The 13,401-nt window shown below is 36.2% G+C and overlaps 1 protein-coding gene across 4 annotated transcripts in view; it reads left to right on the top strand.

Annotated features, from left to right (window-relative positions):
* Positions 1 to 13,401, top strand: part of LOC131065055 (ribosomal RNA small subunit methyltransferase, chloroplastic) — a 253,187-nt gene that overhangs the window by 15,412 nt on the left and 224,374 nt on the right. For all 4 annotated transcript variants that reach the window (XM_057999441.1, XM_057999443.2, XM_057999442.2 and 1 more), the window contains exon 2: positions 2,776 to 2,925. In XM_057999441.1, the coding sequence (XP_057855424.1) occupies positions 2,776 to 2,925 (150 nt within the window). The remainder of the gene's footprint in view (positions 1 to 2,775; positions 2,926 to 13,401) is intronic.

Here is a 13,401-nt window from a genome sequence, read left to right on the forward strand (position 1 = left end):
AGCTGTTGTCTTTTATTCGTTGTAAAATTTAGTATAGCAAAGGGTAGATAGGACTTCCAATAGTCAAGTCTTTGAGCTTGATATTGCTGTCCCGTCCCGAAGGAAGTGACGGAAGTCTTTGCGCTTTCAGGAAACTTCATTTCCTTTCTCTCATTTTACTTGAAAGTGGTTACTGCTATTCATATTCAATCGCTATCCTTTTCTGTGAAGAGAAAAGGATATTGTCTTTCTTGAAGAAAGAAGGAAGACTGCTGTACCATCCTGTTTTTATTTCAGTTTTAGTTAGATAGGGGGAGCCTTCCTTTAATTAGGAGAGTTTTTACTCGTGTGCTGTGGTTGAAACCACAATTTTGTATATTTCCCCAAGTGTACAAAATTTTCAACCAACAACAAGACAGTGGCATTGATTAGTGAGAACTACTTTTGGCCTCAGATTTATAAGAATGTCAGGAAATTTGAGCAGAACTATAGGATTTGTCAACTTGCAAAAGGTAGTAGTCAAAATGTTGGACTGTATAAGCCTTTGATAGTTTCGGAGAGACCTTGGGAGGACATAAGCATGGATTTTATACTTGGGTTGCCTAAGACACAGAGGGGAAATGATTCTATATTTGTGGTGGTAGATATATTCTCAAAGTTGGCACATTTCATACTCCTTCATCCCCTTGGAGCTTGCACTGTTCTTGTTGAGTTGTGAGGATGTCTCTGGCGAAACAAGAATTAGTTTATGGAAATCTGTCTACCCGCAACACCAACCATTTCTATCATTATCCTTAGGTCTCCTAAACCCTATCCTTTTGCTTTTATTTCCCAGCTTGAGAATCACATCATCGTCAGATGCAGGCCAGCTTGTTGTAAACATAAGCCCCTTGTGCTACCGGCAAAACACATTAGCTGTTGAGTTATCCCGTAGTCAAGACCTGACAAAGTGAACCTCGAGGTTGTTCCCTTTGATCATCTAAAACAGCATTAGGGATTTCCTTACACAAGAGAGGATAGGATACTCAACATTCTATTTTGTGTTGACCAAAGAGAGTTGGTAATCCGACTTTAGCCACGTCAACATATACCATTTAAGTTAGACATCTTACAAATTCTCTGTCCCAATTTTTCTTTGGCAGGGTGCATCTACCAATTTCAGGATGTAATTTGTGTAAGTTGAGTATTTATGTAGATATTTTAATGCCCTTACTTCTCGCATAGGTTGGGATTCTTGTGATACCAAATGTGATATCATGTTTAACTCATGCAAGCAAGTCTTCCTTTCTTTACCTCATGCAGCTGAGTTTTCCTCTTTAATTCATGTTGATTTTGGGCCTCAGTGAATATATCTCTTTGGAGATAAAGATGGCTTCTGTGTTTCTCTTTCCTGTGGCTTCTTAGGCAACTGATTTTGTGGTTCTGGCTGGGTCTGTGGGACTGATTAACCCTAACATCGCTCTGGCCTGTTGGGAACATGAATGGTTTTCTTTCTATTTCTCTTTTTCACTTTAATCATTTATGTCTTTTCTTAATATTTGATTAAGGCTTTCTACCATAAGTATGTTGATGTATTGAAGTACTTTAGTTACTGTGTTTTGTATTGATCCATAAGAAACTGCATGATAACTAATAAACATTCAAATGACTGATTTTGTCACAGTATTAACCCTAGATTAATATTCATTCATTTCTAATCCAATGATGAATTCTACATTATGGGCACGTGAAATAGAATTGAATGCATGTTTACTAGTAAATACTCTTGGAAACAACTATCATCAAGCTGACCTGTCATTATGTTATACTTAGAGTTAGAACTGATATCATAAGTTTAAATTTTCTTTGATAAAAGCTAGGTTGCCAATTGGGTAGTAGTTTGTTTGAGAAAATATGCTTTGAGCGCATCAAGAAATAAAAGTTAGGTCCAACACTCAGCAAACATTGTCAAAGTCCTAGGCTTACTAATCACAATGTACCTTTTCTTTGCACAATGATTGATATAAAACAAACAATTAGGAAAAGCTTGTTTGCCATTTTGTAGCTTTCCTCAAGGTTTTATGGTAATGCCAGTTATTTAAAAAATGAAAAATCTACCAATTTTGATTGTCATATGCAGACAAATTTGTACTTCCATAAACTATTTGAAAACATTGGAACTAAAACATTTCAACTGGTCCTTTTTCAAAGGGGTTGCATCTTGAACCTTTCCTTTCCTTTTCTTTTGTAAGTTTGATAACATATAAAAGGTAAATATGCGATATGCTCAAGGCATGCTTTAATTAGTTTATTTCTCGCTTACAAGTATTCCTGTTGCCAGCAATTAGGGTGGGTGTGCATTTGCCATTTGATTTTAAGACAATAATAATTTATATTGATACACCCTTATTCTTAGTACACTTCTTATGGATGGTCTTCACAAAATTGTTTTGTTGTTTGAAACTTTTTAGTTATTTTCTCTCTATCAAATCCTTTGTATCGTTTTGGCTACACTTTAGAGGCCAAGAGTGGATGGATATGATATGTGTGGTATTGGATGAAAAAATAGGAGTCTATGACATGTCTGCACTAAATCATTAGTACTTTGACACTTTGTTTCAACATTTAAGATCAAGAATGAGTTTCTAATGATGATGCAAAAAGAAGAAATCTTAATACATTCAATGACTTAAAATTCTGGAATGTTGACTAGCATTGCATGAGTTTTTTCAATCCTGTCATTGCATTTCAACATTAGCTTAGGTTTTGGTTACTAAGCAAATGCAGAAGATATGATTGTTAAACATTTGCATGCAGCATTACATGCTAAATTCAGAAATAAATGAGTTTCTGGTAAAAGAAGCACAAGTGAATGATGGCGATGTGGTCTTGGAAATTGGACCTGGGACGGGTTCCTTAACAAATGTTCTTGTGAATGCTGGTGCTCTTGTTTTTGCAATTGAAAAGGTAAGCATTTATTGGTTACCTTAATTTTTGAATTTTCATTTCAGTTAAATACTTGTATCCAGCTTTGATAGAGCATATCTTATTATTGTATTCATGTGTGCTGGACTTTATTTTGGTTTACATGCTCTCATATTGCATTTTTGAAAGGGGTACATGACGAGACAAACAGATTCTAGAACCTCGTTTACCATGATTTAGTTGCATATTCATATGGTTGTTGAACCATCCCCATGTTCAGTCAACATCTCTGTTGATGGACACTTGGCCTCAATGCTTATCAAGATTGAATAAACATATAACATTGGTCAAGACACATTTTTTGCTAAGAATTGTTGAATAAATATGATTGTTGGCTATTGATAGCTTTGCGCTGAACTACAATTGAGAATGTTAAAAGATTGTGCCTTAAATAGTATTGTGAGATAATTTTTTTAAAGGGAATAGTGAGGAGGAGAAATATTGGCAGCCATCTTCTACCCATCCTAGTTAAGAACTATTTGTTCCCATGTCTTAGTTCAATCTTGCATAGCAACATGGATATTTACTTGTGTTTCTCAAATTAATTCGGCAAAATCGCAAGGTTCAAGCATCTTTGTATGTTGACAAGTGATTGTCATTAAGATTCACTTATTTTAATGGATTTATTAAATCCTTAAGTACAATTATTTAAAGGAGAAGGATGTTTAGATGGTCTAAAGTAGTCCCTTGTTATGGATTGATTTCCATTTCCTTTGTTACCATTTACAATTGTTACAGACTTTCCCATTAGTACCTGCACCTGAACGAAAACTACAAGGCCACAAGCTTGGCAACTGCACACCTTTCATAAAAATCAGTAACCAAAAGAGAATAGGTCTAGTATGAGTGCAGAGTACAAGATTTCTGCCTGAGCTCTTCTATCATCTCCATTAGGTCTCTATGCTTTACTTGCAAATCATTAACCTGACTCTGAAGTTCTTTATAGAAGAATTCTCTCCTTGCCAAATACTCCATGAACTTAAATGTTAATGCCCCTCTTTAAACCATCATATATTTGACAAGAGCAAGTTCCTTATGTTGGTATGTTTGCCGTTACGCCAAAAGCTCGAGCTGTCAACGAACGTCACAAACACCAGACTTACCCAGATCCACGGGAGGCGGTTAAGCCATGTCGCGAACCTTGAAGGAGGTGCTGACCACCAAGTCAACAATCTCCCCCTCAGCACCAACTGAGGGTTCCGCACCGACGTAATGAAGGAGACCTCCCGAGTTTTGAACCCGTGACCCAAGGCTATGATACCAATTGTTGGTATGTTTGCCATTGCACCAAAAGCTCGAGCTGTCAACGAACGTCATAAACACCAGACTTACCCAAATCCACGGGAGGTGGTTAAGCCATGTCGCGAACCCCGAAGGAGGTGCTGACCACCAAGTCAACACCTTATCCATTGTCAATCTCTCATGGCTAGAGTTTTTCCATTTACCCACACCATCTTACTCCAACATCTTTCTTGAAAACTGCATTTGCTTATTGCATTTGCATTTGAGCTTTTGAGGACAATTTGAGGGGTACAACTGTCTCTATATGTGGAGGCTGTCATTCACACTCAGGAGTATAGCCTTTAGTAAGAATGGCAGGATTAATAAAGAATTTTTGGACCGTCAATGTCTGAGGTAACATTGTTGAATATTTATTGGAGATTCTTTAAAGCATAAGAGCAATTTTTTACTTGCATAAAATGAGAGTATACTAGTAAGGGAACTTTGGTGTTTAATCTGTTAAATTTATGGTCCCAGAGTGATTGGTCAACAAGTCAATAGTCACACAAGTTTCACTCAAGAATTGTACCAGTACTCCTCATGATCTTTTCCTTTTCAACTCAAGCTATTCTTCCCAGTAAAACCACCAAGGATCTTTTCATTTGAGCCAAGGGCTGAGTGGGCTACATCATACTCCCATTGATTGATTGGTGTGCATGAAAATCAATTGCTCAACTTCAAGGAATGATGCTATTCTGATTCCAAGTGATCCTTGGAGACTCCCAACAACAACCTTCAACACATGCTCTCTGTCCCTGCCGGCTCAATGGGTCTGTCCTTGCAGCCTTAATCATCTCAAACAAGGCTCAATTGTCCTTCCCTTGGATGTTGCTAATAGATAGGTGGGAGGGGGGGGTCTTACTCTAAATAAAGGATATTAAGCATTCGACCATCCATTGAACTAATAAATTGGCACCCAATTTCTGCCACTTGTGATTGCCCAAAGGCTTAAAAACTCATGCTAGCCTTTGTCTCATCCTTCCATGCGTGCAGGGTATAAGCTCAAGTTTCCCAACAAATTCCAGCGCTTGGCCCAAGATATAATTTATTCCCTCAAACCTAATGGCCACTTGTATAATAGGAATCTACTTGAAGTTGAAATTGCTATAGCTATCAAATTATTATTTTATTTTTGTCAAAGGTTAAGTGTTTGCTGAGCCAAGCTGTCTTGCTTAGAGGCACCACCTCAAGCTTCAATTGCCTTTAAGGCTGATGTAGGACTTAGAGTCCTAATCCTTTTCAAAAATCTCAACACATAGCTGACATTGACTTTTTAATGCCACCAAAAACAAGGTTGATGGAATTGAAGAGTTCTACTTTTAATCAAAGTCCTTCAAAGCCACGATTGTCTTCTCAAATTCTATAATTTCCTTAATCCCCTTATGTCCACTAATGTCGGCCGACAAAAGCTTAAAATATATCACTAATCTCAATACCATTGACATAAAAAATAACCATGCCTAAATAAATTTGCCATGGTATTTGTGCTTGGAATAAGTTGACGTAAACTTGAATCCCTTTATAAATTGAGTGTCGACATGCAAATGATTTGTATTTTATAATATTATCAAATAATCTCGAATGTCCATATGTAGGGCAACAATGAGGATTGTATACATTAATATTCAAATGGAGATAACAATAGGACTGATAGGTACCAAAATCAAAATCAGAGTAGACAATACTATAAATATATCCTGTCTAATGCTTTGAAATCTCAGCGATTCCAATTATCGAAATTGTCAACTAATTACATTCAGAACCAAAGGTGATCCTTGAATGGAATCACTCAGAGTGAAACAAGAGTTTTCGTCCTCCTTTTTGAGATCTTTGCAATGCCTTATTGATCCTTGGATGGAATTGCTCAATGTAAGACAATGGTTTTTTTTCATTCTTAGCTTCAAGAAACCATTGGGGCTTTTGTCCCACTAGTTTTGAGTTTGGCCACAAGCACGAACCTCCAATTTTCCAAAGAGAAATAAACAAATTATGAATCTTCTGAATGTTTCAAATGAGACCCACTAGCCTTCTTTTATAACCATCCCAAGGACTTTTTGAAAAATATAATATAAAATCACTACACAAATTAAATAAACCTTATCACTCCAAAAGTGATTTATTTGATCATTTAATTATTCCGGACACTTAGTCACATCATCAGTGTTTAACACTTTCAATTCTCATTCCAATGAGCTATTATACTAAGGTACCTTTTTAATTATTTTAATAAAATTAAGCAACCTTAGTAAATAATTAAATTAATAGCTTCAATATTCCACTCGAGTTGCGGACTATCGAAAAGCAGTAGAATTGAAATCTGATTCCACTAGAGTGATACCGATGATGAAGAATGAGAATAGAACCTGATTGGTTGACTTACTATAAATAGATGCTCTCTCCAAGAATCTTGGAGAACACACCAGGACTCATAAATCATGACTTAAAGTGACATAAGTGTCCTCTAGATCACCTGAGCTCATCATCAACATCAAACATTTCCTCTAATGTGATTGATGGTCATCGGGAAAGCTGAAGCTAACTATATTGCATAAATGATCGAAAATGGGGACATTATAGTCCACCCTCCCTAATGATTGCTTGTCCTCAAGAAATGCCAAATCAACCCCAAAATCACCAAATTGATCCAAAGTGAAATTGGATATGATCCTAGGGTCCCAAGTTAGCCTAAGAGGTTTGCAGCTCCATCTACTCAAAGCACTGTCCTGTTGTGCACCTGCACAAGTGACCTTTTGAAATCCACTTGTAAGAAGAGCAATCAAATATTGCAAAAACTTGATCAACTCCTTAGAGAATTGCTCTTAAAAAGAAATAATCTGAGGCACCATAGGAGTAAGCTCAAGAAAATTAACATCAACTCTCTCATTTCCAACACCTTGCACTCCCACATAATAACTGTCACTGAAATTTAATCTGCTGTCCCAAACATAATCGCAAGATGAATACAAGCAATAACAATTATGACTTGGGATTTGGCACCTAGTGGATGGATAAGGAATGGGGGGTGATCTTGAAGAGGTATGATTGTTGAGTTAAATCAGGCTTAAAAGTATAAAATGTGTTTATGCAAGAATCTAAGGTTTCCTATTGGAAAGCAACAAAGTGTTTTTTGAGATATGTCCATGACTCCATCGCATGGTGATTTATGGCTTGGAATACAAAAAGACAAAATGTTTCTTTGCAAGGATGCACAGATGTGAATTATGCATGTTTTGTGGATGACAAGAGGTCTAGTTTAGGCTTTGTTCTCTTCTTGGACCGTTACTCACTCTTCTACCGAGATAGAACATCATTTTATAGGTGTTGTTGTCTATGAGGTGATATGGTTATGTCACATTTTGACAAGGATGGGTGTTCCTATGACATCTTATAGCTTTGTTTTGCAACAATTAGAGTTTGCTGAAGTTTGTTTTGAATCTCGTTTTTTGTGAGCACATGAAACACATTGAGGCTTAATGCCACTTTATCTGCAAACATAGCCAACATCAGAATATCCAACTCCACCATTGTTCCACTCAAGAGCAACGTGCTGACATTCTATCAAATCTTTTGCAGTGATGAAGCTCAAAGATTTTCACACTTTCTTGATTTGTCCTCTTGAGAAAATATTGTAATAAGGGGGGATTGTTGGAATATAATACTATATATTACATCATTGTAATATCTTAATAATAATAATCTACTATTATTATTACTACTGTAAGGGTGGTTTGGGTACTTGATTGGTTTCCATTTTGGAATTGATTCTACACTTATGTGATATTATTGCATCCCAATAATGAATTTGACTCATTACCTTTCTCCATTCCAATTAGTTTAGACTACAAACCAAAAACTAGATTTATATTCTGGTTAGTTTTCTAGATCCCAAAACCTATTGAAGTAAACCAAAATGGGATAAATTTGGTGGCTACACTATGCATTTGGTGAAATAAAAATGAATTTGGAGGTTTTGACCCTTTGTGACGTAGTGGCATAGATTATTTTGGAAAAATTGATGAAAAATCATACACATCCTTTCAATGGCAATGTAGCAACGCTTTTTCTATGGTAGTGCAACATCAACTTGACAACATAATGATAACATTTGTGAACTGGTGGGATTTCTTAAATACCATGTGAAAATAGGTAGACACCTGTCAATCAATTATCACCCTTTCCAAAATAGATATTCCACACATAACTTCAACTAGACCTATAAAAATGTCATGGACAATTGACATTATATGGATGATTTATATATGCCAATAATCTTCAGCAACTTAGAAGGAAGTTAAAATCCATCCTCTTATTATAGCTACAATGAGATATATATGGATTGGAAGTATCAACGAGTTATTTCCATAAATAGCAAGATTCACAAAGATAAACTTAGTGCTAGACTACCTAGATAAGGCATGCAAATAGGATAGTAGTAAAATCTGAACTCAGCTAGAACTAGGTCTTGTCTAACTAAAGTTATTGATATTCAAAGAACCATCCATATTTATAATAACTATTTATTTTTGTAAAATGGAATATCAATATGATGTCCCCGTCTAAACATGATAAAATTTAATGATAAATAATAATACAACTAAAAATATAGAATATATATATATATATATAACCAAATAAAAAGAATAGAATAAAATCTTAATAATAATAATAAACAAGATTTAATATATAATTTGTATTCATTAAATATTAATATTAATTTCATATTTTTCAAATAATAATATAATTTTTACAATATTATATTATTGACAAAATAACAATATAAATATTATAATAATACATTATTGCAAAAATAATATTGCAAATACTGTATTATTAAATTATCAATATTATAATACATTATTGATAAAATAATATTATTAATACTATATAATTAAATTATATAGATAAGTTGCAGAATTGTCATGCACCGTCAAAGTGAAGATCAGGGGCCTTGTAACCTGTTTGGTTAAAAGGTTCTTTTCTTAATAGAAAATCAATAATTAAATTCTGTATTTTTTCTGAGACAGCATCTGGGACCCACCAGATTGCTTCAGACTTGTAAGAAATTATTCACCAATGAAATATTTAACGAAAACCTTAAAACTAATTCCATTTGTCCTTAGGTGATACGATTATAACTAAGTTACCGGTTTGGGTTCGGATTTGGGTACGGATTCGCGGATTCGACAAATTTTTTTTTCTTTCTTGGGTACGGGTACGGGTTCGGGTTCGTCCGTACACACACACACACACACACACACACACACACATACACACACACACATATGTCATATATTATATATATGTTCAAACATCAAAATTATAAATATATATGTTCACAGTTCAAACATACAAATATGAAACATACAATGTAACTTTCCCATACAATGATACATAAATGATAATAGATAGATCATAAATTATAAATCCATGATTGCCAATGCCAGTAAATATTCTGATATTCATATATTGTAAATGTAATATCATATTCATAATCTGCAAAAAAGATAATATTCAAATTTCAAGTTTCAAAATGTGAAAATGTCATGACACAGTAAAGTATAAAAAAGCATTAAAAAAACTGTTTTTATTTGTTTTTTTTTTGTTTTCTGACCCGTGTTCCCTGTTTTTGGGAACCCATGGACTTGGGTTCACCTGGGTTCCCCTAGGTTCAACCTGGGTCCCACCCGGGTCCTACCTAGGCGGCTGGGTTCCCTGTGTGGCAGAACCCACAGGGAACCCAACCGCTTGGGCAGGACCCGGGTGGGACCCAGGTCGAACCAGGCTTAGACCAGGACTGGGCATGAACCAGGACCAGGACCTGGGCATTTTAGGGAAGAACCGGTAACTGAGGATTATAAGACCAAATCTTCAGCAAGACAACCCACAGAGGATATAAGATAAGTGTCAGATTTGGTTCCCTTAAATTGCAAGGGACAATATAATGTGTTACGTCAGCCATCATATAGAAGAAAGAGTATCAATGATAAAACTAATTTGTGAGTTGATATTATTATGGCAACAACTATAATACTATCGTATAATCTGTGGAAAGACATCGATTTTTACTCAGTAAGAGTAACATTAGAGATTAGCAGCGAATGGAATTATATTAATCTTAAACTATATGGTACGATTACTAAGAACACCGATTACAAGTGTTGATGTAGCAGCGATTAACATAAATAACAAATCAATGATGAAGAGGTGCGATTTAAGTAATAGAGTCGAATTATATGAATTATGAAGAGAGGCGGTTAAGAAGAGACATGTCTCTTAAATCAAAGGATGCAACTATTTGGTTTGTAAGCTACATAATGAGAATGGATTTCATTCTCGGGGAGAGGAGAAGGAGGAGGCTAAAAAGACACCAGAGAGGACTACTAGTATTATAAGGGATTACTATTTTAAGGAGACGTTCTAATGTTTATCTATATCCTTATTGGATGGCTCAGTTAAGCCGCAGACTTATTAAGCCATAGATGTATAATTACAAGAAACTGTTAAAGAGAAACAGCATTGTAAGAACATCACATAAGCAACAAAATGTAAAATCAGAGACAGTGACATATAGATCAGATCAGCATTATTATTAAGTTACAGGCAGTAGCATCTGGTCCTTGGTGGTATGCAAGTGGAACATTACATCCCTATTGTCCTACCAGAGAAAGATAAGTTCTACCCTTCATACTATTCTTGGATTTTACAATAAAACATATTTAATCTTGACAAAATTGTATTTATTAATATATTAAAACTCTAATTTACACTTAGACTTGTTGTCTCAGGATTGAGTTAAGCCAACTTCCAAAAGGGAACATTACAATCAAAGAAAGAAATCCCAAGACCATTATGTGCAACTACAAATGCTCTACACTAATAATTGTCACATGTTTCTTGGTTTGCAAGGACATGTTTCAAGCACAAAGTTTTGGGGTTATTTGTTGATTCATGAAGGACTAGCTCTCAAAGCAAGGTTGGGAAACTATGATATTGCTATTAGGGTTCAACTGTGTAGTTTTTGAGTCAAACTCATTGACCCATGTTTCATGAGTAGTGGTTCACAAGAACCCATCTCTCATGAGAATGAATGGTCCACTTAGCACTCATTGCATCTAGGTGATGCTCACAGGGGTGAATTGGGCCTTCCCGAGAGGTCACCCATCCCAGTACTACTCCAACTCAAGCGCGCTAAACCACGGAGTTCCTGATGCAGAGGATAAGATGCAACAAGGGAACAAGTTCACTATAGTAGGGTGTCTCCCTATCAACCCCTAGACAAACATCAACTTGATCAGTCCACAAACTATGGTTCTTGCTCAAGGTTAATAACACACACGTATTGCTCAATATGGGGTTTGAACATCAACTTAAGGCCAAAATTGCATGGGCACTTAGAGGCATCAATTATCTTGTTCTAAGACTCAACCATACTCAAAACAACCATTGGATAGTGTTCAACAACCCTTGGAATGTCACTTGCTTCAGTAACCCCTCCTAGTCCTTGTAGCCCTGCCTAATGGGTAAACGGGGCTTAACTTCAAAGACTCCCAAACAATGACACAAACAAAGGTGCTTTTCTGACACCCTTTTGGGACTTCTAACACTATCCAAGACCAATCTTTATGACCCTTAATGCAGATATGTCAACCAATGCTGCACTTCGAGACCTAATAGGGCTAATTAGGCCTATTTCCCAAAGCATCTTCCAAAGAATGGGTGCAAATAACTGATCCAACACTTGGAGCAAACTCTCCTAACCTCAAATCACCAAAATCCACCACTTCTAAGTGCCCAAACCTCTTGAATTTGGTCTCAATAAAAAAAACTCAGTCCTGTTGCAGATCTATCACATGGAGATGCCAGGTCAAAACCATCTGCCATTCTCACCAACCACCATGGCTACCTCTGAAACCACTTGAATCTTAAAATACATTGGCAAATCTAACATTCCCCAAGAGATCAGGAAATTTGGCTCAAGGAATGTTAGATTTTGTCCATTTTTATCCAAAACCCTAGGCAAGAACATGAGTGTCTTCATTTTGAGAACCTTTGACAATTCCTCTAGCCGCCAATCTTGATTCTTCTTGAATGCAATCCGCACAAAGACGATCAAACTTAGGCAATTTGGATCTCCCACTTATACCCTGAATAAATGGCTCCCATGAATGAGGAAGGCCATTCAATGCCAACATGACAAGGTCTTTATCAATCACAAGGTCTCCAATATCACTTAGTTGATCTCTCAGTTCTGAAATCTTCATGAAGAATGACATGACAGATTCTCCTTTCGCCATCTTTACTTGATGAAGTTGTTGCCTCAACGCAAGAGCCCTACTTGTGTTGTTAATCTCATATAGACCTTCCAAGGTCTTGAACATTTCTCTCGCAGTTGTCATCTTGGAGATGAGAGGCACTAAGTGATACCTCACGGAGTTGATTAATATCTTCTTTGCTTTTATGGCATTCTTCTTGAATTCAAGTTTCTCTTCTTGATCTTCTGGCTTAGTTAAGTCCTTTTCTTCTACAAACTGAAGAAGATCATTTTCTTCAAGTGCAATGAGCACTCTAAACTTCCATGAGGTGAAGTTTGATGCGCCTTCAAGCCTATCCTCGACTTTAAGACCGTTCGCCATTTTCGAGGCTATAAGTTTCTTAATGAAGGTGAGAGATGGGAGAAAACTTCGTAGTTGTAGGAAATCTGATCACGATCTTAATTTCACCGTGGCTTTGATACCATGTTAAGTTTTAGTGATCAGATTAGATATAGATAGTTCAAACACAAATACACATAGTTTACCTTGAGAAAATAGTGCAGTCACTGGTTAGGAGGGACCTCAAAGAGATCAGTCCGGACCTGAAGCAGTCACCGGTGAGGAGGGACCTCAAAGAGATCAATTCGGACCAGTCAGCAAGAGTAACACAACGGAAACACAAAGATATGATGGAGGCAATGCAGAACAAATTGTTTTATTTCATGAAAATCGATTATAACCAACCGGTAACAACCGGGTTATAGCATAACCAGCTCACAGGCCTGGTAGAATATACAGAATAGGTCAGAACCGGGACCTTGAATCTTAAGATCTATCTTCTACGCACAGTTTCGCTACTTGATTCCTCTATTGATTACGTTCTAACGCGCAATTACAATTATATATACGATCCAAAGGATCTAGT

This window comes from Cryptomeria japonica, chromosome 11 (assembly GCF_030272615.1).
Source record: "Cryptomeria japonica chromosome 11, Sugi_1.0, whole genome shotgun sequence".
Lineage (NCBI taxonomy): Eukaryota > Viridiplantae > Streptophyta > Pinopsida > Cupressales > Cupressaceae > Cryptomeria > Cryptomeria japonica.